Source organism: Apteryx rowi, unplaced genomic scaffold (genome assembly GCF_003343035.1).
Source record: "Apteryx rowi isolate R43461 unplaced genomic scaffold, aptRow1 scaffold_28, whole genome shotgun sequence".
Classification (NCBI taxonomy): domain Eukaryota; kingdom Metazoa; phylum Chordata; class Aves; order Apterygiformes; family Apterygidae; genus Apteryx; species Apteryx rowi.
In genome coordinates this window covers 752,407-774,932 of record NW_020449196.1, presented here as the reverse complement: position 1 = coordinate 774,932, position 22,526 = coordinate 752,407, and the positions used below count along the sequence as shown (strand labels likewise).

The window sequence follows — 22,526 nt, the reverse complement described above, 5'->3', positions numbered from 1 at the left end:
ATGTTAGGTCTGTATGGAGTCAGCTCAGGTCCACAGAGTTTGTATGTAACACAGGCTCTGCCCAGCTCAGATGCAGCTATGCAGCTTGTGGACCCAAACTACCCTGGAAACAGTACGGCTGAATTTAAGTAGTACTGTATATGAACTAATAATCCCTGGAGCTTGGCAAACTCCATCCACAGGTGCTTAATCCAGATAATCTTCCATAGACAAAATGAGAATCAACTGTATTTTATACTCTGAAGAAAACTGGCAGCAATGACTGAACCTCGCTTGCTCAAATATATAACAACAGATACATGTAGGAGAGCCTTCTAATCGAGCACAATTAGCATGTTTCAAATTGCCTTCTAAATCGAGTATGTAATTTAATTTCTATAGATTGCACACTGTATATAGTGTCAGTCCTTTCAGCATCTTCCATCTACAATTTGCATTAAGCTTTAAGTCATAAAAAACTACCAGAATAGGGAATACGACTCAGACATGGACTATATCTATTTATATCTTACCAATTTTGCTGATACTCATTCTATGAAAGGCATTTGGGTTTGATCACTCAGAAGCATCTACTAACTTTTAGAAGCACTTGGCCAACTCCTTAGACCTTATTTTTCAAAGTCACAATCCATATTCCATGCATTTGCTTGTCATGAGCAGATTTTAATGTCGAAATTTTATCCTCAAAAATTGAGTACTAGCAGTCATTTCTTGAAGACACCCCTGAACTCAGAAATTATGTTCTCAAACACTAAAAAACATAATTTTGTTTCTAATAAAAATCTTTCTGTCATGAGGATCTCAGTCTGTCAGACTATAAGATATATTTGTTAACATCTTAATTTGCTGGTAAGTTGATGACATTTTTGCCATCTAAACAATTCTGATCCAACACATAAAACTTGTTTTAATGGATCACCCCCTTCTATTCACCACCACAAATTTAGACCAATAGCTTTTACCTTTAAAAAAAWAATAATAATAATAATGAGGCTACACAGATATGTAATAATACTTGGATTTTAACCTAAAATTATAATTGACTTTGGATTGGAAAAAACAAGGCCTACTCTAAGACATTTAACTTGACCTGTTTGTACAAAAACCTACTAAATTTCCAAAATACAGACTTGCGTATCTCGCTAGACATGAATTACATGAGAGGCTTCTTAGAAAGAACCAGCCTGAGAAATAAATCCAAGAGAATTCTACACCCAAAACTCTTATCTCCTCTTTTCTGCCTATGGATGGAACATATGGAGTAATTTTCAGACCAAGACCCTCAGCATTTTTTTCCTCCATTAGGTTTGGTTCCCTGTTTAGACTCAAATATTCACCATTTCCATAAAGAATGTATTCTCAATTGCTCAGAGTGGAGACAGAGCAAAGAATTATAATAATCCTCATTTTATGTAGATGGGTGTGCTGAGGAAAGAAGCAGTGATTTGTTCCACATTACCCGTTGTAAGAGCTACAACTAGACCCTTCAGCTCCTGATTCCCACGAGCAGCCATGCATTGCCTCTTCAATAATGTGTCTTTAGTCAGGGTTATCTGGGAATGCCCAACAGCTGGGCTTCCTGTTGGCTCTTTGGGAACTGACATCAAATTGAAGAGGACCCAAGTGCTGCACCAAGACAAAACAGGAGACAGGGGTACAGCAAACAGCCCGCTGGTTTCAAGAGAGGTGAACTACCTTCCTTTGGCTGAATGTGGCGTGGAAGGGAGGCAAAAACTGGTGCCAAGGCTATTGGGTGACTAGGGAAATCTTCGCAGCAGAGAGCAAAGTAAAGAAGAGGACTAGAATAAAGTCTCCCAAAGAGAAAAAGCAGAATCTCTTAACGCAACCTCAAGCTGAAATCCCTTCTCATTCCTGCTCCTTCTGCAGATAGATAGAAAAAATCCTGGGACCTATATTTATAGTGATGTACAGTCTTGGGTGTGTAAAAGGGTCACAGAGTCATTGCAGATGTAATTCACACTCCCCTACACAGAAAGTGGTCTTTGCATAAATCAGGCTCCTTCGCACACATCCATGATAAAAGTGAATTTCTTATCTCTAGTGTGGGATAGTGGGGGGAAAAAAAAAGAACAAACACAGTCATATGCATGTTCTTTGATGCTTGCGCTCTACTAACTAAATATTGCTAGAACTCGGACTAAAATATCAGAAAGCTGAAGTGATTTATTAGCTCTTCTTGTATTTTGCTCAGCATAATGTAATAGGTCCCTGTTCTACTTTATCAGCTCTAYCTAATAGTGTCTGTTCTCAATCCTTTTTTCCCCCTCCTCGGGTAACATTTTCTTCTTCCTTTTGCATGTATTTTTCATTTACTTTCATTCTTTCTTCAATAATGATAGTCTGCAGGCAAAATACTAATTCCAGTTGTCTTACAACCTTTGATTTTTGCTTTCAGGCTTTCTCCATGACTCAGAGTTGTCAATTATGTCAGTTTATTTTGTTAGTAGAACTGGACAAATACCTCTATTTCTGAAATAAGAGTGACTTTCAGAAGCTTTTACTTAGACATTCTCAGTAGGTTTAGACACACTTTAAAAGAAGTTGACAGACAGAGACTGTGATACAAGTTGGTGCTGTATGTCATCTGGTTCCCTGACTCACRTGTTTGAGAAAAATTAGCAGGTCTACTTTGAAATAAATGTTCCAGGTTATATCTAGTCAACTGACCTGTAAAGCTTATGCCATTTTGACTATGACTTGTACACATCTGTACAATTTTGGGAAATGGGATAATTCTTCAGTTAGTAAGGGCAACCTCAGTCCAGGAATGGTTGCTGGCCAGTTTGCATTATACTGCTGTAAGATCAGAGGGCTGAGAACTCAGGTGCTTTGACCTCCGAGCTTCTTGAATGGGGAATCCTGCAGTATCTCTTACTTCACATTTCTTCTCTTTGTAGCCAGTACAAGGGAAGTGACTATCTATAATCTAAAGGGTCCACTCAGGGATTTATCACTGCCCCTTATCACTTAACAGAGATAGAGTAAAAGCACCCTCAGGTGCTCCTGAAACTAAGTAATTAAGCTGCTAACTGGGTTAACTGGAGCTGCTAACTGATGCTGCAACAGCATCACTGATGTACAATGACTACCTTTGATGAACATGATGAACGTTAGGTTTTCAAATTTGCCTCTTCCCTAAAAAATGACCATTTTTCAAAGAACAGACCTATATCCTTCAAGCCAAGAAGGTTTAATCTACCTAATACTTTACCAGCTGCTTCCCTCCACCTCTTCAGATGTCAGTGCATCTTAGGCCAAATGCCAGTCTTAGCACTGGATCTTTCACTTTGTTGTGCAGCAGGAACACTAATATAGTCTCTAACAGACATTTATGAGCTACTTCCCTGCAACCCACAAAAAAGACAAGTTTCAGAAAGCTCCTATGACTTATCTTCAGACATCACCAAAAAAAAAGGGCAAAAAAAAGGTTAAAAAAAAAAAGGGGGGGGGGAGCAAAAGTCACCTTGGGATTAGAGAGCTCATGAACAGCAGCTGTCTCTAAAGTTTTCCTTGCTTAGCTGCTCAGCTGTACAGCTGTTTTGACTGGTTACAAAAGTATTTTTCTCTTCCTATTTTATGAACCCTTGCCCTGATTAACAGAACTCTTGGACAGGAGATTCTCCTGAAAATCCCTGAAATCCCACATCTGAAATGGCAGTTCTGGCAAGTGGAACAGTGAGACCCATTGCCAGCTGCTTCTTGGAAAGCCAACACACAAGGGAGCAGGCTTCCTTACAAATCCAGAAGAATATTTGGCAAAGAAGAATAAAAACTTAAATGGGCATAAAGAATGCAAGTTCAAATTTAATTTTTCTGAGGGTGCATCTATACCTTGTAATCCAAAGGACCTTCTTTACGATGTCCAGCTCTGAGAGTGATAGCAGTGTAACTGTAATAGCACAGACTGTAAAATCCCTCCCAAGATCCTGGAGAAATGCTCTGACGTTTGGGAAACCTTTTGCAGCTACACCGTTATCACTGCCTGAACTGGTTAGTTTAGAGTGGAATCAGATACCTTGTGCCCGAGATCCTTTTACATCTTGGGATCCCAACGCAAATATACTCTACCAGCAGAAATGTTCATTCCATTTACACTTTAAGCAAATATTGAATGAGACCCACCTATTTATTAACTTACATTTAATTACAGATATAGGTTTTTTTAGATGAGATACCAAGAAGTCTGCCTCTCTCTATGCTTTATTGTTTCTACAGCTTATAGTTGAGAACTGAGCTCCCCTTATTATTTCTAAGCAGGAAGGTTCTTGAATATATGCCACAGACACAATCATTACCCTTTTAATGCCTCACTTGTTATTAGCTTTACAATGCAACAAAAATAGATCAGCTGCTTAATTTAGAAGGTTGCTTTCTAAAAGTATCTTTTATCCAATCAGGGCTAAAATTATAGAACCAGTCCAAAAATATAGCATTTCTTATCAAATGTTATAAACTACAAAGCAGAATTATTTCTTAGCTGATCATATCTTGATACTTTAGGGATCAAAAGAGAATTGTATGCAACTCTTTCATATTACTAGATGATTTGTTCTAATAGGTCTTTCTTCCCCCAGAATGTTTCTACAGTTTAAATAATTCAGAGACATTTTTCAGTTTTACCCATTTAAGTTGACACAGGTTTGATCTGTCTTGGGGCTTATTCAACTCTGGTTCAATAAGACGAACTTAAGTTAACCATGAAGCACCATCTATCTAGTAAGTGATTGTGCATGGACAGAGAACGGGGCTGGAATTAGATGCCTTGGGCTTCAGTCTCTACATGTCTGCAACCATGGGCAAATACTCTGTACTTCAATTTCTCCAACATGCAATTTCCTTCACAAAATATGTCAAGATCCCCTAATGAAAAGTGCTTATTCTGATTTCTTTTGTTAGTACTATCACAGTGCTAAGAGAGGCCAATTGAGATCAACTTTCTATTTTACCCAAGCAGTGTATAGCAAATAAAGGTGAGAGAAAAGGGAGGAGACAAAAAGGTTATGACCATTTTATCTAGATGGGAACTGAAACACAAAGAATTTGAATCCCTGAGCCAACAGCCTGTAGATCTGTATCACCACCAGGAGTTAGCTCCACAGTTCTCCACCAGTGCAGAGGAGCTGGAGAACTGCAATGCCATTCTTCTTCGCAAATACAGCGTTAAGTACAACAAAACATTTCTGCATTCTTTAGATTTTAAAAAGCAGCAACAGACTCTTCCAACTGCCTAGAACTGAGTTAAAGGAAGGGGGATCCATTATAATAGCTAGCCCATATCCCTGTTGCATGCAGAAATGTGTTTTGACAACTCTAATCATAAGCGTAACAAGTCTTGGGGACAAAGAGCCTTTTCTATGCTTCAATTAATTCCACTGTATAGATCTCAAAAGAATTAACCTACCCTGGTAAGCATCATCAGCATTTCTTCTACTACCTCTCCCTTACCTCAGGGAGCACCACAGAGCACTATACCTATTTTAAATTCACTCACTGTTGCCTTTCCTGTGCAGGCCCTTTTCCCATTCGGAGTCTCACAATAGCCTATTCGAATAGAAATTCACAGCAGCTTTGGAACCTGCTGAGGAGCAGGTAGCAGCCAGCGCATCTAGAATCACACAACAATTTATGTTGAAAAGGCTCTCTGAAGGTCCTACAATTCCTTACTCAATGCAAGGCTAACTTCAAAGGTAAATCAGTCTGCCCAGGACCTTGACTAGCCAAGTTCTAAATTCTTCAGAGATGGAGAGTCTGTAGCCTCTCTGAGCATCTGTTCAGTGTTCAAGCAGGAATCAATGAATGACATTTCCAAAATCCCCAAACACTTYCAATGAAGGAGCAGAGAGAGCGCTACCATTATGACAAGGATACCTACTAAGCAGGCGCTGACAGGCCACTGAGAACAGAAAGGCATTGCGGGAAGCAGCACGGTATGTGGCTTCACAAAACTGATTTCACTAACTGCCAGTGACATCAGTACTGCAGCGCAGCATCCCTTTATCTGGCCGCAGAATGAGAGATATAAAAGCTTTTTTCCCCTCGTGACTTTGCTTTGTTTCTGTGTGTCTGGTACGCAGGCGAGGAGTTCTGCACCTGCACGAAAGCCGTGGCATCCACGACCTCGGCTTGCCGCGCTGGCAGCTGTCCCTCTGCCTCTTGGTGGTGGTGATCATTCTTTTCTTTAGTCTGTGGAAAGGCGTGAAGACTTCAGGAAAGGTAGAGCTAATATTCTCCTTCTATCTCAACTCCTTTATTAAGTCTCCTAATTTTAGAAAGCTAAATCACTAAATCACTAATCAAAGCTAAATCACTGCATCTGAGGGACCCTCTGGGACCAAAACATGGGAGAGGCCTTTGTATATGAACTTTACTGCATGGAATATACACTTCAGATTCAGCCTTTATTTTATCTACAAGTCTGGTTTGTGTGATGTTCAAACTGGAAATTTTATTGGCGTAGTATTTTCAATTCAGCATTAGTGGTCTCATCCAGAAAATACTGAAGAGACTTTGAATAGTCTGACACATGCTTCCTGTTCTCAGACAAGTCTACTAATGTTTTGATGGCTTAAGATGCTTTGCTTTTATGATATAAAATGTTGTGATGAGAAATAACGCTGTGACAAGAGAACTACCTGATAACCTTGCAAGTAATTTGCACTTATTCTTTGACATCCCTCAGAAAACACCTCACCAGGAAGTCTAGGGTTGGATACATTTGAGAGCTTTGTGTACATTTTCATGGAATTATCACCACCTAACATCAGGCAAACACTGCACTTATTCAGTAACCCACAGCTGAACAGCTAATCAGCAGTCAGACACGAACGCTGGTACTGCATAAGCACTCCAACAAGTCTTGTTTGACAAAATTTTCTCCTACTGATATTCATATACATACATATGGACTCTTCATAATACTTAACAGCACTTTCCCTTGAGACAGCCTATAAAAAACAAACCAAGAGCTTCTCCATAAAACAGAATAGAACCCAAGAAAGTGTCAGTTGTATTTTTCACATGTTCTTAAAATTTTTGTAATAGCTGATTAACTTTTGGGATCTCTGTTGTCTGCAGGTTGTGTGGATAACAGCCACTTTGCCTTATGTTGTACTATTTGTCTTGTTAATACATGGCATAACCTTGCCTGGTGCATACAATGGAATAAATGCATACCTGCACATAGATTTCAGAAGATTAAAAGAAGCCACAGTAAGTGCACTCTTCTGCTCTCATTCCCTGTTATTATTAAAACTGATCCATCTATTATTAAAACTGTAACTATTAGAGCTAAGTTCTGAAATGATATAGCCATGCTTTTGCTTTTGTACAAGTACAATTCCACTTCCTCCGATAGGCTAAATTTCCAATACCTTCATAACGATGACAACAGGAATATCTCAACCAGAATCCAAATTATTCTGGTCACTAGAAACTGTCTAAAGGCAGTTTCAGGTCTGGCAGTCCCTTAAGTAGTACATGCTTTGCCTGTGCCCTCTGTAGATTGCAATATCCTTTATACAGGAAGATTGGGTCATACAAAAAATTAGTTCTCAAAAAGCTACRAATTCCCTCAAGAAGGTGATTTTGCTTCTTGAATCACAAGGTTAAATGTTAACATAGTAAATAAAATAAAAACAACATCATCTGAACACATTAGTAAACATATTAAGTCAGGATTAACCCTCCAGGCCATTGTCCTTTAAATGAATGAGACTTTCAATTGTAAGATGTTCTTATCTTACTATTGAAAGTAATGTATATTTCACTGTATCATTTAATGATATTGTAAGACATTCTAAYGAAATATAACCAAATCAACTCAATCTGTGGAGTACTTCAGGACTAAGTTATTTCATCCATTGTAAAGCAAGACCTGCAACAAAGTCTAACTCATAAAATCACCAGCATCTCAGCTCTATAAACAGCAGAGATCTGATGGCTACAGATAGATCTTACCACTGTGCTATTCTAAAAATAGCATGAACCATTTATAAAACAGACATCTCTGGATCGGCCACCCTGCTATTCAGCTGGGTATGAAATAGAAAAGGACATAGCTGTATCAGAAGGAAATGAACTGCCTTGGAAATTCACAGCTTGCAGAGAGATGCCTGGGTAGTCTGCACACAGTTGCACCATGCACTTCCTCTGCACTGCATCTTGGTTTTACTCCACTGATTTTGCCCAAGTAATTAAAAAGGCAGACAAAGATCTCTTGAGTGTTAGCATCCAGAGCTATTTCATATACTGCTAGCCAAACAATCCTTCCTCAGTTTTTTTAATGGTAATTTTAGGAGCTTGGCATAACCCATATTTGGATTCCTTCAACAAGAGTTATCACCAGAACCCAAACTCCAGCTCACTTCAGTTTGGAGTACTCAAACCCAGTTCAGATAACGCAGTTTGATCAACCCGTGTCACCAAAGCACTGGCCACCTCAGTGGTTCACATTTATGCATACGCATAAATAAATAAAAAGATGCAAGGATGAACAAAGATGATACTTAATTTTTTTCTTAGTATTTTAAGTGGTATTTGGAACAAAAACTTTACAAGTTCAAATAGATGTCTATGGAACTGTGCCAGCTCACATCAGCTCAAAGTCTAGGCCTCCAAACTCATAACTGCCTTCTGCTTTCGGAAAGATACTTCTGAGCACTGCTCCTTCTTGGCTTAACATTTGTGCAGCTGCTAGTTGGCTGACCCTAAAGTTATTTGTTTCTAAGACTAAATTTTTTAGATGACTTTAAAAAAAGTTGCTGTAGAAAAACAAAAGACTAAGACCAGTTTTAAAGAGAAGCTTCCCAAACTGCTGCTCACATTAGCCTTCTCCCATTTGGAAATTGGGCCACCTGCTGGTGCAATGGATTTGCATGCTTAGTTTCTGTCCCCAGGCCCCGAAAGAACAGACTCCTGCTTCAGTTCCTGCCACCGTGTCCCTGAATCTGACTTATGATTTTTTTCCCAAATGAATTGTTATCCAACACAAAAATGTTATAAATCAAATTTAAACGGTGATGAGCTCGAGTATGCTCTGCCAGCGCTCTTACAAAAGACATTAGAGCATCGTGATCACAAAATGGATGTCCCCCTCATCTCCTAGGGCTACATCCTGCACAGAACTGAGCACGCCCTGACACATCACAATTGTCAGTGCTATCTGAACCCACAAAGGGTCAGTTCKATAAAAGAGAGAAAGAAATTCATCTGAGGAGCTCTTAACTAGACCAATGCCTAGCTCCGCTCCTTGCTGAAAGTCCAGGAGCTACAAAGCTGTAATACTCTTGGCTCCACTGCACAAGAAAGTTGAGCACCCATGTAAAACAGCAGCTCTGCTCCTGTTCTGCAAAAGGAACAGTGTTAAACACAGTTAAATCGGACACCTCAGGAAGGAGGCACTTGCTCTTTTGTACACAGTAACAAGTTTCCTGAAAATTACATTAATGTCTGGGGTGCACGTTTCCTCTCCACACAGCGCAGTAATTCTTTAAATCCACATACATGAGAAAGAATATGCACAAAAATTATAATAGTTTAAGCAAACAGGAAGGAAGCTGGAAAGACTGACTATAGCCTCCTGTGAGATTTTTCTTCATTTTTAATGCACATAAAAACTAATATCCTACCATAAAATGTATTAGACTATACTTGAATCAGAAGACATTCAGTTGAAGCCAACAGAGCAGTGTGAGTGTAAACGGCAGAAGAAYCAGCCCCACCATCTGTTTAGCATCCTGTTTTGTTAAAACAAAAGGAATGTTTTGCATTTAATCTTAGTTCTAAGGGAATTTCTGGTTTCTGCTCCTTGTTCTTTCACCTTGGTCTTCTCAGCAGCTCATCAGGAAACAGAAATTATGGGCCAAAACTCTTACTCAATAAACACTTACATATGTGCATAGCTCCCTTCCTAGACAGCAGGTGCTAACCTCTTATTTGAAACAACAGGACTTACGCAGATATTTAACAGCGCTTGAACGGTAAAAGAGCAGAAGTATGAGTACAACTCAACCACCAAGACACAAAAGACCTAGAGAATCACTAAAAATATCAAGTACTTTATGGTAACAGTATGCAGATCTAGTTATAGTTTACACAATATTTATCTTTAAAGATTTCATGCACTTGACTGTCAACACCACCAGTTATGGGAAGTTTAAAAAACACAAGCAAAATTATAGGGGCTTATGCATTCCTCTACACTTCCATAATATACATTAAACACTCTTTGGAGAGAATGACCCTGTCTGATCTCCACCTTTGTGTGCAGATAGAACATAAAGATGCAACTGGATATAAAAGGAATGAGCAAGAAATTCATTTTAAGGATTTTTTTGCTGTTTAGTGAGAAATTCATGACAACTAAGCCCTGAACCGCAATTTGAGAAAAATCACATCTACGTAACCATTCTGGTTTGCAATAAAGTAAGCACATCATAGACTGTTTTTCATTATATCATCTTTCAAATAACAGCTCTCAATAGCCCATAAAATTACATTTCCCTCCAAATCCAACAGGATTCAATGAATGATTCACAGTCCTCAGCAAGCAGTAACTGAGAGCATCTCTGTCAAAAAAAAAGATAATTAGCCTAAGTGCTTTCATATATCATGTTAGGACAGGATAAACCTCTTTCTTTAGATTGGGCCAAACATGAAAGCTTAGCATAAAACCACCAGGGCAGGTGGAACTCAAGCTCCTTAGAACTGTTAGTAAACCACTGCTGAATAAATACATTGGGGCTGATTTTAGAGAGATGTCTTGAGCACTTGGCAGATTTAGCCAAACCTTGAAGATCTCATTTTGGGAAGTGCTAAGGATTATTCACGCCATTTATTTCATTACCCTTCTGAAATTTAGCTGGAAGATGTTTTGTTTATTTAAATATCTCTGTGTAATGACTAAATGAAACCCTCATTAGCCAGAGAAGACTATTTTCAGGCTTGTAATTCAGGAGGCCAGCACCATGACATTGTTCCTGATTGCTGTCTGCACATCTTGAGTGGATGTTGTGCTGGAGATTCAGTTCAGAAAATATTATTCTTACATAGCATTAAAAACACATCTTCCCCAGTGGACAATTCTTAAAATGACTCCGCTACATCAAAACTCAAATTTAATGACTATCACAGGGACAACTCTTCCAGTCAAATGGGAAAGATGGTGGCAGATATCTTGGATGGTTCTCTTCACAGCAGGTCAGTCATACTTCAGCTTCTGAAACAAGAAAGCATCATATAAAGTGTAATAACAGACCCATGAAGAAAGCTCTCTTTTGGGAAAGAGTGTTCTGCAACTCCTGACCTGTTAACTATTTTTAGATCCCTGGTTGTACATTTGAAACTAACTTGGAACAAGCACTAGTGGAAGTATATTTGTGTCACCCAGAAGAAAGATCATGTCATCATTTCAGTACTCAATCAAAGCTCCACAGGCATACCCCACAGGGGGAGCAGCATGCATGCACTGGGAGCTTGCCCACTGCTCTGGCACTTACCACTTCATGGTAAGCAGCTTCAGAGCATGACTGTACTCCATGTGACAGTTCTTGGGGGCTGCAAAGCACTACAATCTCATGAGCGCTGATCATTTATTTTCACAAGACCTCCAAAGCCAGTTGTCTTGTACAGTTCTTGCATTTCCCTGATGTATCTTTTGGACTGAACTAACACTCTAATAATGTTGGTCTCATTATGCAGGTATGGATTGATGCAGCCACTCAAATATTTTACTCCTTAGGAGCTGGGTTTGGAGTTTTAATTGCGTTTGCCAGTTACAATAAGTTTGACAACAACTGTTACAGGTATGATAGCCTATTCTTTCATTACTGCCTCAGAACAATATTATTTTACTCTATAACTACAGCTAGAATAAGTATTTAGATATCTTTTTATCTTCAGTCATTTATTAATGATGGTCAATCTTGTGTGGACATCGCGACCAACCCAAAACTTGAATCTCTGTCTTCCTTACTGAAATCTTAGCAACAGGAGCCTGCCAAGATTTCTGCTGTACTACAAAACAGAATGGGATTAAGTTTAGACTTTAGGCAGCTGTGTAAACTGTACTTGTGTTTATCTTTCAAAAGTACCACTAAAAGCAACAGTGAACGTGGGATGGAATCTTACTGGTCCAGAAACTAAAAACCACGATTCCAGTTTCCAGAAGTGTTTTCATGCTTTGGGGTTATGTTTCTGATATTTTATGTTGGGATCTAATTTAAGAAGGCAGTTTAAATCAATTCAATTTATAAGTGTTTTGCTGAATCACTGCCATGGAAATTCAGCCAGAGCTACTTTGGTGCTCTGCACCTTCAGAGAACTTCTAACATTTAAAAGTTTTGTTATCATTCCATTTTGGAATGAAAGCAAGTATTCTTTAAAAATTTCCCATGAAATATAAATTCAGAAAGTACACGTATTATAGACACATTGTGAACTAAGCAATGACAAAAAATGTTAAAGTGGAAAGGTGGAGGAGAAGAAATGGACTTGAATTGCTTTGACTGGATCCAAAGCCAAAATCATGGAATAYTTCCGCTGACTTCAGTAAGCTTTGTACTCAACCCAGAATGACTGTAGGTTACCAGCTGATCAGTCAGACTAGGTGATTTACTAAGGATAACCCTTTGGATAGAAGCTAGTCATATCAGTCTTCCAATATGACATTTATTGTCTCCCGCAAATAATTCTGCATTACTCTCATACAGAACAAAATTATGTGGGAAGCTGCTATTTGACTAATTTTGCTCCTAAATTAAAAGACATAGGTGTGAARCAAAGAAAACACCACAGGCAATACATGAAATCATATTATTTTGTTCTTAGCTTATTATATTTGCCCAGTGTTGCTTTATCGGCCTTGCCTTCCCTGTATGAGTAATGCACGGTTTCATAAAATAGTGTTTCTATTCTAACAATAAAAGCACACTTTAATTCAATAATGCAAAACACTTAAAACACCTGTAAATACCCTTCTTTTGGTAAAATAACTGTAGAACATGCTGATATTATCTTAATTATGTTCAAAACGCTTTCTTGTAACAGAATAAATTGGAAAAGTACTGTGTTTCCAAGTAAAGGCCACAGCTCACCACTATACTCTCCCATCTATACCTCAACACACCTTCTGTGAGAGAAATAACGTCAGTAATGCAAGCTAGAGTAACAAGACTGAAAATCAGAGCCAGAAAATATGAAAATCTGCACCTACGAGTGCACCTACGAGTGAGCCCCCGGTATTTTGCATGTAAAACTATCTCAGCTCAGTTTATAAAGAGTTGATCGCTTGATCCACTCAGTGACTAATTGAAAAGAAACGTTACTCACTTGCATGAGGCCTTTTTGAGTTGCGGGAAACAAGAAATACTGTCATCACCTTATCAGTGACAAATATCTAGCAATCTTCTTTAATAACTGAAAAGAATTTGAGTTTATGGGTCCAATTTGATCCCTCTTGATCCTGCAGCCTTCCCATGGGGGAACATTTTAATGAGAAGTGCAGGACATACTAAATTCTTCAATGCTATTAAAATATAGTAATATCCAGAAGAGGATAAAGCTTGGTATATGGCACCTATGTTGACAGGAAGGGTAACTGATGATAGGAAATAATATTTACTTTTTTTTTAATTTTTTATTTTTATTACAGCTCTGTTTGGCATCACTGATGTTCACAGAGGCATGTCCTCTGTTCTAAAGGTCATATCCAGGCAAAGACTACATATTAGTCCATCTAACCCGTGCGGTGTCATCTAAATTAGAGACAGTTGGTCCACTCATCATAGCACAGTATGCTGATACAAGCTTTTGATCATCAGGATAATTGCTTGATTATCACTTTCACCAGAATCTTCCTATCACTATAACATAATTCTCATCTAGTTCTTAAAGTTTTTTTTTCACTGGCATCTTCTTTTCTCCATCATATTTAGGGACGCTTTGCTGACTAGTACCATTAACTGTGTCACAAGCTTCATCTCAGGATTTGCAATTTTCTCCATATTGGGCTACATGGCTCACGAGCACAAAGTTAAAATTGAGGATGTAGCCACTGAAGGTAGGAAGTGAATTTTACACTAGTTTTACCACTTTTCTTCCACCATTTATTGCAAATATGTTTACATTTGTTTCAAACAAGGAGGTGAAAGATCTCATGGAAGTCACCTGAAAGATTACTTGGGCACTAAAAACCTGCATTTAATTACCTTGCTGAAATGCAAATTGTAAGTGGTATTGATTCATCTCAGCTCTACTGAACTGAGGATCCCCTGACATCTTGTCCTTCACAAGACCAGCCTGTGCAGCAAACAGGCCTTCACTGCTGCACAGTATCTGGGGAAAACGCTGCTGTGCAGTGCTGTAGGTTACTGCTTTTAAATGGTTCTGGGTGAGCTTAGCTGCAGTCTTTTCCCTGGTAACAGGCCACCCACCATTTCTGTTCCCATCTCTCTTTCATCATATCCAAAAATTCTCCTTCCAAACAGTGGACTGCCTGTCCACAGCGTTCCTTTTTCACCACACAGCTGAAAAATAGCTAGTAAGGTTTAGTGAGCTCCTGTCTCAAGGCTTTGAGGGTATGAATCGCATAAAAAACATGAGAAGTGTAAGAAAGATTGGATAGATTCATATACTCAAAATTGTCTTGCAAAGTACATTATTAAAATATTTCAGATCTTTTTTCAGTATAACACAATTTTTTGTTCCAAGTATGACAAACTACTCACAGACTAGGATGTATACTAACATAACAGTCAACTTCATCATAATTTATCTTGTTAAAATGAACACTTTTGAGAAGTTAAGAAACGCTTTGAGAAGTTTAGTAAACTAAATATCACTTAGAAGTTTGGGGGTTTTTTTCTTTTCCTATTTCAGGAGCTGGTTTAGTTTTCATCCTTTATCCAGAGGCAATTTCAACTCTTTCAGGATCTACGTTTTGGGCTGTGGTATTCTTCATCATGCTCCTTACTCTTGGCATTGACAGTTCTGTGAGTATTCTTCCTTCTAGCTATGCTGGGGGTTTTTTTACTGTTATCTTCTATAATAACTGAAGAGGTATCAGTCTTAAATAGGGGGGTTGCTACATTTCAAATAAATTTTCTGTATACTCCTTGAAACTGTTTTCCCAGTCACAGCCAACATACCAATGACATTACTCTTGGCAGCATATTTAAAGACTCATGTTATTTAAGAGGTTTAGGAAGAGATCAGATAATTTACAAGCCAGCAGACAATACTCACTGTTTCTTTTCTTCTTTTTTTTTTTAATGACCTTAGGTAGGGCCTGTTCATCAACAATTACTACTATTTAAATGGTACGATCCAAGAGCACTGCTATGAACTGCTATTACTACCACAAACTTGCAGCAAGATTTTGAACCCCACTTGTATAAGGTGGCACAGTAACACATGGATTGGTTTCTAGAAGAGATTTTCACACGTGCTGAAAATCTATTGAAAATGCAGACAATAGCTAATGATAGCCTCATCTTTTTTCTTTAGACTATCCATGATAGTGAATTTACTGTAAATGTAATCACTATTAATAATCACACCAGATTTTTTCTACACTGGTTTCATTTCACTTATTTTACTCAAAAATGTCTAATCTACATAAAACAAAGGCTGAACTGAAGACTAAAACATCTATGTTTGCACAGCAAGGGAATAACATTAAAGAACTAGCAGCAAGAAGATTTACTTCATTTTCCAGTTAAATTCAGCATTAGGTTTGGTTTTCTGGCTGTCACTCAGCACTAAAGAGCATTTCCTCTTTCTACAGTGATGACTGTACCATGGTATTCAGGATCACAGAAACTTTAGCCATACAGAAAATATGCTAAGTACCCTAACAGTCTTTGTACTGCTTTGTTCTTGCCAAAGACGCATCCAGACATCCTGTAATATTTAGCTTAAAAGTTGTTTTATTTGGGGGAAAAACAAATGGGGTCTTCAAAGAACATTGCCATGAACAAATATTCATCATGTTTAATAGGGTGGCACTTCACTATTCTAAAACATAAAAGCCTCTTGTGTAGTTCAGAATATATACAGCTGATCTAGGAATCTGTTGCTGAAAAAAAAATACTTTTTCTATTGCTTGCAACCTCAGAAAACYTTGTTCATTTTCTAGAACAAGGATGGGAAAGAAAGAACTGGCAGGGAAAAGAGCAAAACTGAAAAAAAAAGGTAAAAAAAGGTTGCAGAAGGAAGCTTTGATCATCACTGGCAAATAGCTGAATGAGATCTTTTGGAGTGAGATGTGAGCTGCAAAGTTCCGATCCAGGTCTAAATGTTTCTCAAGTGTTTGGATTTTTGGATTCTAGCTCAGACTCATTAAAGTTTGGCTTAATCTTTACACTAAGATCCTTATTCAAAAGATTGAGGCAAGATCATATCTGGGTTTCTACTTTGGCCATTTTTCAACTATAAGCAACTATGAAGGCTGGAAAAGAAAGATTTAGCATACTTCCAGTATGCTAAATGTAAGTGACTAGCAGAAACGGGGCAGAATTAAAATACAGACAAGTTTTTACATCCCATTTAACTTTGCTAGTGCAGTAAATTTAAGGCTGTAATACATTTGAGTGAATGAAGACATAGGGTTTTAGACTGTAGAACTCTTGCTAAGGAAGAAAAAAAAAAATCTTGCAGAGCTAACTAAAATACTATGAGCTGATAAAATGACGAAATTTTTCCCCTTCTTGCTAGCCCAAACTAAAGATGAAGAATAATACATGAATACTTTTACTCATGCATATAAACCTGCACTGGCCCAGAAATACAGATGTCTGTACAAAAATGGAATTTGCAAAATGCTTAAGGAAAGCAAAATCTGATCACGCCAGTGTTGGCAAACAGCAATGAAAAGGACAGGAAACAGAACAAGTGGTGTTTGCAAACACAGTGTTTGTGGTAGGTATCTGGCTTGGCTTGCCAGGGAAAACAAACACCTGGAATAAGCACAGCCATACAGTAAGAAGTGGCCCTTAGCCAAGAGAACCCAAAGGGTCTCTTTCCATTTCCAATTTCTCCAAGTCTGTTAAAGTGCCAGTGTGGTAACCATCTCTGAGAACGTCAAATATTAATCTACCTTTAACTGTATTCACAGATGCCACCCCCACAACATCAGTGAATAAAAGCCAAGACTAGGTTTCGGGCCCTTTCACTTGTGAATGTTAGTTTCCTTCAAAAACAACCAACCAACCCACCCACAAAAACCACACCCTGCTCCACCACCCCCAGCCATTTGGCTCTGGATTGGAATCACTCCTTCTGTAAAGACAATTCGCAGCTACGGATTCCAAGGAGAGGCGTCGCTTTCTCCAAATTCTTACAGGAAAAGGCCAGAATATGCCAGTGTCTGCTAACCAACTACTGTACTGCACCAAGCACTCCAGGTTTTGTCATGCTCTTTCAGCAAGAGAAAGAGGAGGGAATCCAGTCTTCCTGAAGGATTCTAAAATATTAAATAAGTTTGTTCATCATTATGAGGAGGCTTGTATTCATTTTCACAGAACTTCTTGGTGGAGGAGGGGCAGAATGCTTTCACTAATATAAAGAAAATAAAATTCAAAACAACCTATATAATAGCAATTTCAATGAAAACTTGGAAAGTACATTTAATGTATTTTTTTAAAAAAGAAAATAGAAAAGCTAATGTTCAGCATTTACTTCTAGAAAGCAAAGTAAAATTCCTTCATGGAGTAAACAGAAAAATGAAATCATGCTTACTACCTAGTGACATCTCCTGGTCTGTGTCAGACTGGATTTGGATAATCAATGGCTAAAATGAATCTTTGCTCAATAGATTTTCCCCAGGTTCTCGTTCTCTCTCTCTCTCAAAAATCTCTGAAGGAGTTAGATCAGTTAAGCTACCAGTTTTTCCCCAGGTATTCTCTATGTACTAGCCCAGGGAGGCAGCAAAGGGTCAGTACAGAGTATGGCAACCAAGCCACCAACCACGGCACTCTGTCCAGTTCTGACCGCATCCTCAGCTCTCTACCCATGAAAAATAAGTTGTACTTCAGCATGCCAGTGTCGTAAGGCTGCAAGGTCAGAAACCATACAGAGTTTAGGAATGAATTACAATCTGATTTACATTCTTTGATCTGTATTTCGACTGTGTGTCAATCCTGTTTAACCAGAGCTCCTGCCTTCCTTTCCTCAGATGGGTGGAATGGAAGCTGTCATCACTGGCTTGGCAGATGATTTCCAAATTCTCAAGCAGCACAGAAAGCTCTTCACCTTCAGTGTTTCTTTTGGCACTTTCCTACTTGCCCTTTTTTGTATCACCAATGTAAGTACAACAAAAGTTTCCATCAGCAAGCTACCTTAAAAATGCAGTTAACCCCATCAGATAGAAATACATGTGTCCCAGGCAGCCCTACTTTTTGCTATTGATAAATTTAATTCTTAACCAACTTCATGGCCAGTCTCTTAATTTTGAGTCTTACCTACCATAATGCTTCTCTGGTCTTTTTTGCACAAGATTATTAGCTATTAACTGAACCCACAAGCATCCATTCCAAAGAAGTTTGTGCAATCCTGGTGTTATTTTATCATGTTCAATGGAACTGTGTTGAGCATTTATTCCTGTGTGAGGAACTATGGATTTCAAGTGATCATGTCCTTTGTCACCTGCCTAGTCTCTTCTTGAAGCAAACAAAATTTACTAACAGAAGCATTTACTTCTTGTGAAAGCGGAGTTTAGAATAACAATCTCCTCTCCCTCCCATATGTTCCTTAATGTACCTAGAGCTGATCTCCTACTACTAACACCATAAAAAGCACATTGATAACCTATCCTGAAAATCTAGTGTACTGCATTTATCACAACCATCTCCTGAGGTTTTCTTCATCCTGAATCATTTGCCTCATCAGGCTTTTGACAGTTAATTGAAGAATGAGGATCACAATGTTCTAGGTCAGATGTCCTGCAGTGAGAGCGTCTTCCTATTTTTGACAAAAAGGCAAAAAGCCCTGTAGGCAAAGACGTCAAAAGTGTCAGAAAATATGCTAAATTTGAGGTTGCCACAATGAAAGTAGATGTGCTCAAACCTCTCTTCTTCCCCCAGAATGGTTTCCAGATCTATTATTGAAATTAYTGAAATGGCATAAGTTTACAGGTTGACAAAGCTCTTTTTATACTAAAAGAATACCTCAATAACTTTACTATAGTTTCCTCACACTGGAAAGCATTTGAGAAATGAAAAACATATATCATATTTTAAATATCTGTCCTTTTAATACCATGCTGTCCCTATTGTTATCTAAAGAACTGGACATGCTCCTTCCTTCTTCAAATGTTCAATTGGGGTAAAAAAATTCTAAAGTATGAGAGAAACTCAGTGGGCAAGAGCCTAAACAGGTGCTCCTGAACAGGTAAGAGCCTGAGATCCTAAACAGGTGCCAATAGGTGCAATTCCACTGCCTTGAAGGGAGCTAAAGCARTTAAAGATAGCAATTGAGCTCTTTCCGATAATGGCACCTACGCAGGATGGAGTTCAGCTAGCCAGCCGCAATGCACTGAACTGCCCAGACTTGTTCAAATGTATTGCTTCACCTAACTGAAGAACATTTCTAACACGTACATAAAACACAAAGAAAAACCCTTGTGATACCATCATATTAAAATAATCTGTTTGATTTTGCCCGCTGAAATCTTGAGGCTGTATTTCCAAAACATGTTTTTTACATAATTGTATTTGTTATTCACTTTGCTAGGCTTTGACAGCAGAGGCATTCATTTAGAGCAGGTGTAGAACAAAAATAAGCAGGTCAAACTGAAATGCCATTCAACAAAYCCACATTTTCTTTCTAACACAACAACAAAGTTCATTCAGTTTTCAGATGAGTCTCCACAACTAAAAATCAAGACAAGGGTTAAATACTGTTCTCTGTTCTTGCAAATATGCACATCTATTTCCAAAAGATCATGTTTTTAATCAGCAAAAAAAGAAAATATTGATTGATTGCACAGATGAAAGTCACCTAGAAAGCTAAATAGCATAAGTGCTATTTATACCATTGATAAAAGATATACAAAATAGAAAAATTAGAAACAGAAAATAATTCCTTTCCCTCCTCTTCTGAACAGGCATATTCAGATTAAATTTGGTTGTAAAAAGAATTTTATCAAAATCTACCTCAACTGCAAGCATTGTAGTTATTTACATGCATCTTAAAACACTTTGTTCAGCTTCATTTTGAAACAAGTAAACACACCACACTCTTCCATTCCTCTTAAGCCCACACTCAATAAAACAAGCAGTAATTTACACAAATCCCTACCATATTGTAATAATGAGGTAAAATGTAGTTAAATTCTGTCTAGAAAGCAATTAAGCAAGACTTTAGTAAACGCAATTACAGTTCTCAGTCACAAACTGCAGAGACATGCTTTTGTCAAGGAAGATGATGTGGGTTGCTGTCTCCGCCGAGCAAAGGGTGGCTAATGCTGCGGCCACCGAGGTGGTTAACAACACAGGGCAAAGCTGCCCTGTTCCCAGGCTGCCTGGGGACAAAGACTTCACGTGCAACCGCTCCCTCTGYGGCAACAGGGAAAGAGGGAGATGTGGGCATGCAGGTGAACAGAGCCAGTCTAGGACTGCACATTCAAGGGACTACAGAATAACTGGCCTTCAGAAGAAATTGAGTGATAATGGCTCGTGGAAACTCTTGTAGCACTCCAATCCTGTCCRTAATTTAAGATCTTCATTAACTGCTGTAGACAGGCCCAGCATCCCAAGCTGCTGAGCATGCCGCCAAACAGGCAGGGCATCCAACTTCCAGTGAAAACACCCCAAGTGCCAAAAGGCTCATTAATCAAGCTACACCGCGTTTCCCAGTTCAGCGAAGATGTAGGTGAAAGAAAGCCTATATAAAAGAGCTGCAAATATGATTCCACTATTTGGTATGCAAAYAAGAACCTACGTCTGCGGCATCTGCTCCATATTAGAATACTTACGATATTTCAAGCAAAGCAGATTTCTGCTAACTAGAAACTAAACTACTAAAGTGATTTCATTTGTGACTTTGTTTTAATGCATGTTTTAACTCCCCAATGCTAGGGTGGAATTTATGTGCTCACACTTCTGGACACATTTGCAGCTGGGACTTCTATATTGTTTGCTGTTTTAATGGAGGCAATTGGAGTTTCCTGGTTTTATGGTAAGCATTTCATTTTGCACCTGCAAAACCTTTTCTAAAATTCCAGCTGTGCTCATGATAGGCTTGCATGTTGTTTTAAGAGAAAACAATGTAGCCTTGTACACAGGAAAGCATGACAAGCCAGGTTTCATACAGCGATTTTCATCTAACTTACAAATAGTGACAGGAATGCAGATGTTCAGTGGGCCAAATTCTGAAACTCGGCACAAAGCCAAAGAAAACCGCCTTGTGAAGATGACTGCAAAGGGAAGAAAATGCTATCCATCTTGCCAGTACTCTGCAGCTGCTAACATAGCTGACGACTTGCAGTGGCAGGTTTATACCCCTCGTGGTTTCAAAGCAAGTGGGTTAGCCTAAATACAGATTCTCCTGTTCCTCCTTTCCATGATTTCCCCAGGGCCAATCCCAAGCCTACATGCAATAGAAAGACAACAGTTTGTCTTTACAAACTTGTAATAATTTCTATATTAGTCCCTTTAGTTTGAGACAATATTATAAAACACTCCAGCAGAATCTATCTTATTTCACTGCATGATMTGGAATATCCAGCAACACCCTAGAAATCCTAGAAATAGAATTAACATATGCCACAAAAAAGGAGTCAAGTAAAAGGTTTTATCCTCAGTATGACAGGCTCTAGGAATACTCAGTTCACCTCTGGTATTAGGATGGAATCACTCTGTGCAAACTAGATATGCTATGGTATCCTGAAAAAAATATATAACTTAACTGTTAAGTCTCAGAAGATGCGCCCAGCTTCCTTAATAATTACTCTGGCTTATTTTGTCCTTAATATTTTTCTCCTCCCTAAAGAAGTAACATAAACAAAAAGCAACACATTAGATACGTAAGTCTTGTAAGAAAGAAAAAAATTATTTTTTCTTTCCCGCTGTATAAAATAACCACAATATTAGCAAACAGCCACTACCACTTCTCTAAACCCATATGAATGCACTTGTGTCACCTTAGTGGAAAAAAACATTGAAATTGTGCATTAAGCACAATTTGGCAAAATAGTGGGACATCGAGTCTGCCCGAGCTCAGTCTTTAACCTCCAGAAACTTCAGTCTTGTGAAGAACTGTCCTGTGTTGTCTAATTTCACCAAGGCAAAAACCCACAATCCTGTGCTATAAGTGACAAGAAAGCTGACTACTACTATTCCCAAAGCAGCAAAACAAAAAGGTTAAACTGCACATTGCTTACAGGAAAAATATTTCAAGACTCAACTAAGCCTGATTATAAAGTTACAAAAGAGAGTGAGAGTGTAAGAGAAAGCCTGGCCTGTGGTGTTCTACCTATCCCTATTCAACATTGAATAGGTGAGGAGTTTCTG

At 38.5% G+C, this 22,526-nt stretch overlaps 1 protein-coding gene across 1 annotated transcript in view; it reads left to right on the top strand.

Moving 5' to 3' along the window:
• SLC6A2 (solute carrier family 6 member 2) overlaps positions 1-22,526 on the top strand; it is a 49,433-nt gene that overhangs the window by 11,398 nt on the left and 15,509 nt on the right. Inside the window, exons 3-9 of the mRNA XM_026068843.1 lie at positions 6,096-6,234; positions 7,096-7,230; positions 11,719-11,822; positions 13,953-14,077; positions 14,896-15,008; positions 18,191-18,319; positions 21,093-21,192. Of these exons, the coding sequence (XP_025924628.1) occupies positions 6,096-6,234; positions 7,096-7,230; positions 11,719-11,822; positions 13,953-14,077; positions 14,896-15,008; positions 18,191-18,319; positions 21,093-21,192 (845 nt within the window). The remainder of the gene's footprint in view (positions 1-6,095; positions 6,235-7,095; positions 7,231-11,718; positions 11,823-13,952; positions 14,078-14,895; positions 15,009-18,190; positions 18,320-21,092; positions 21,193-22,526) is intronic.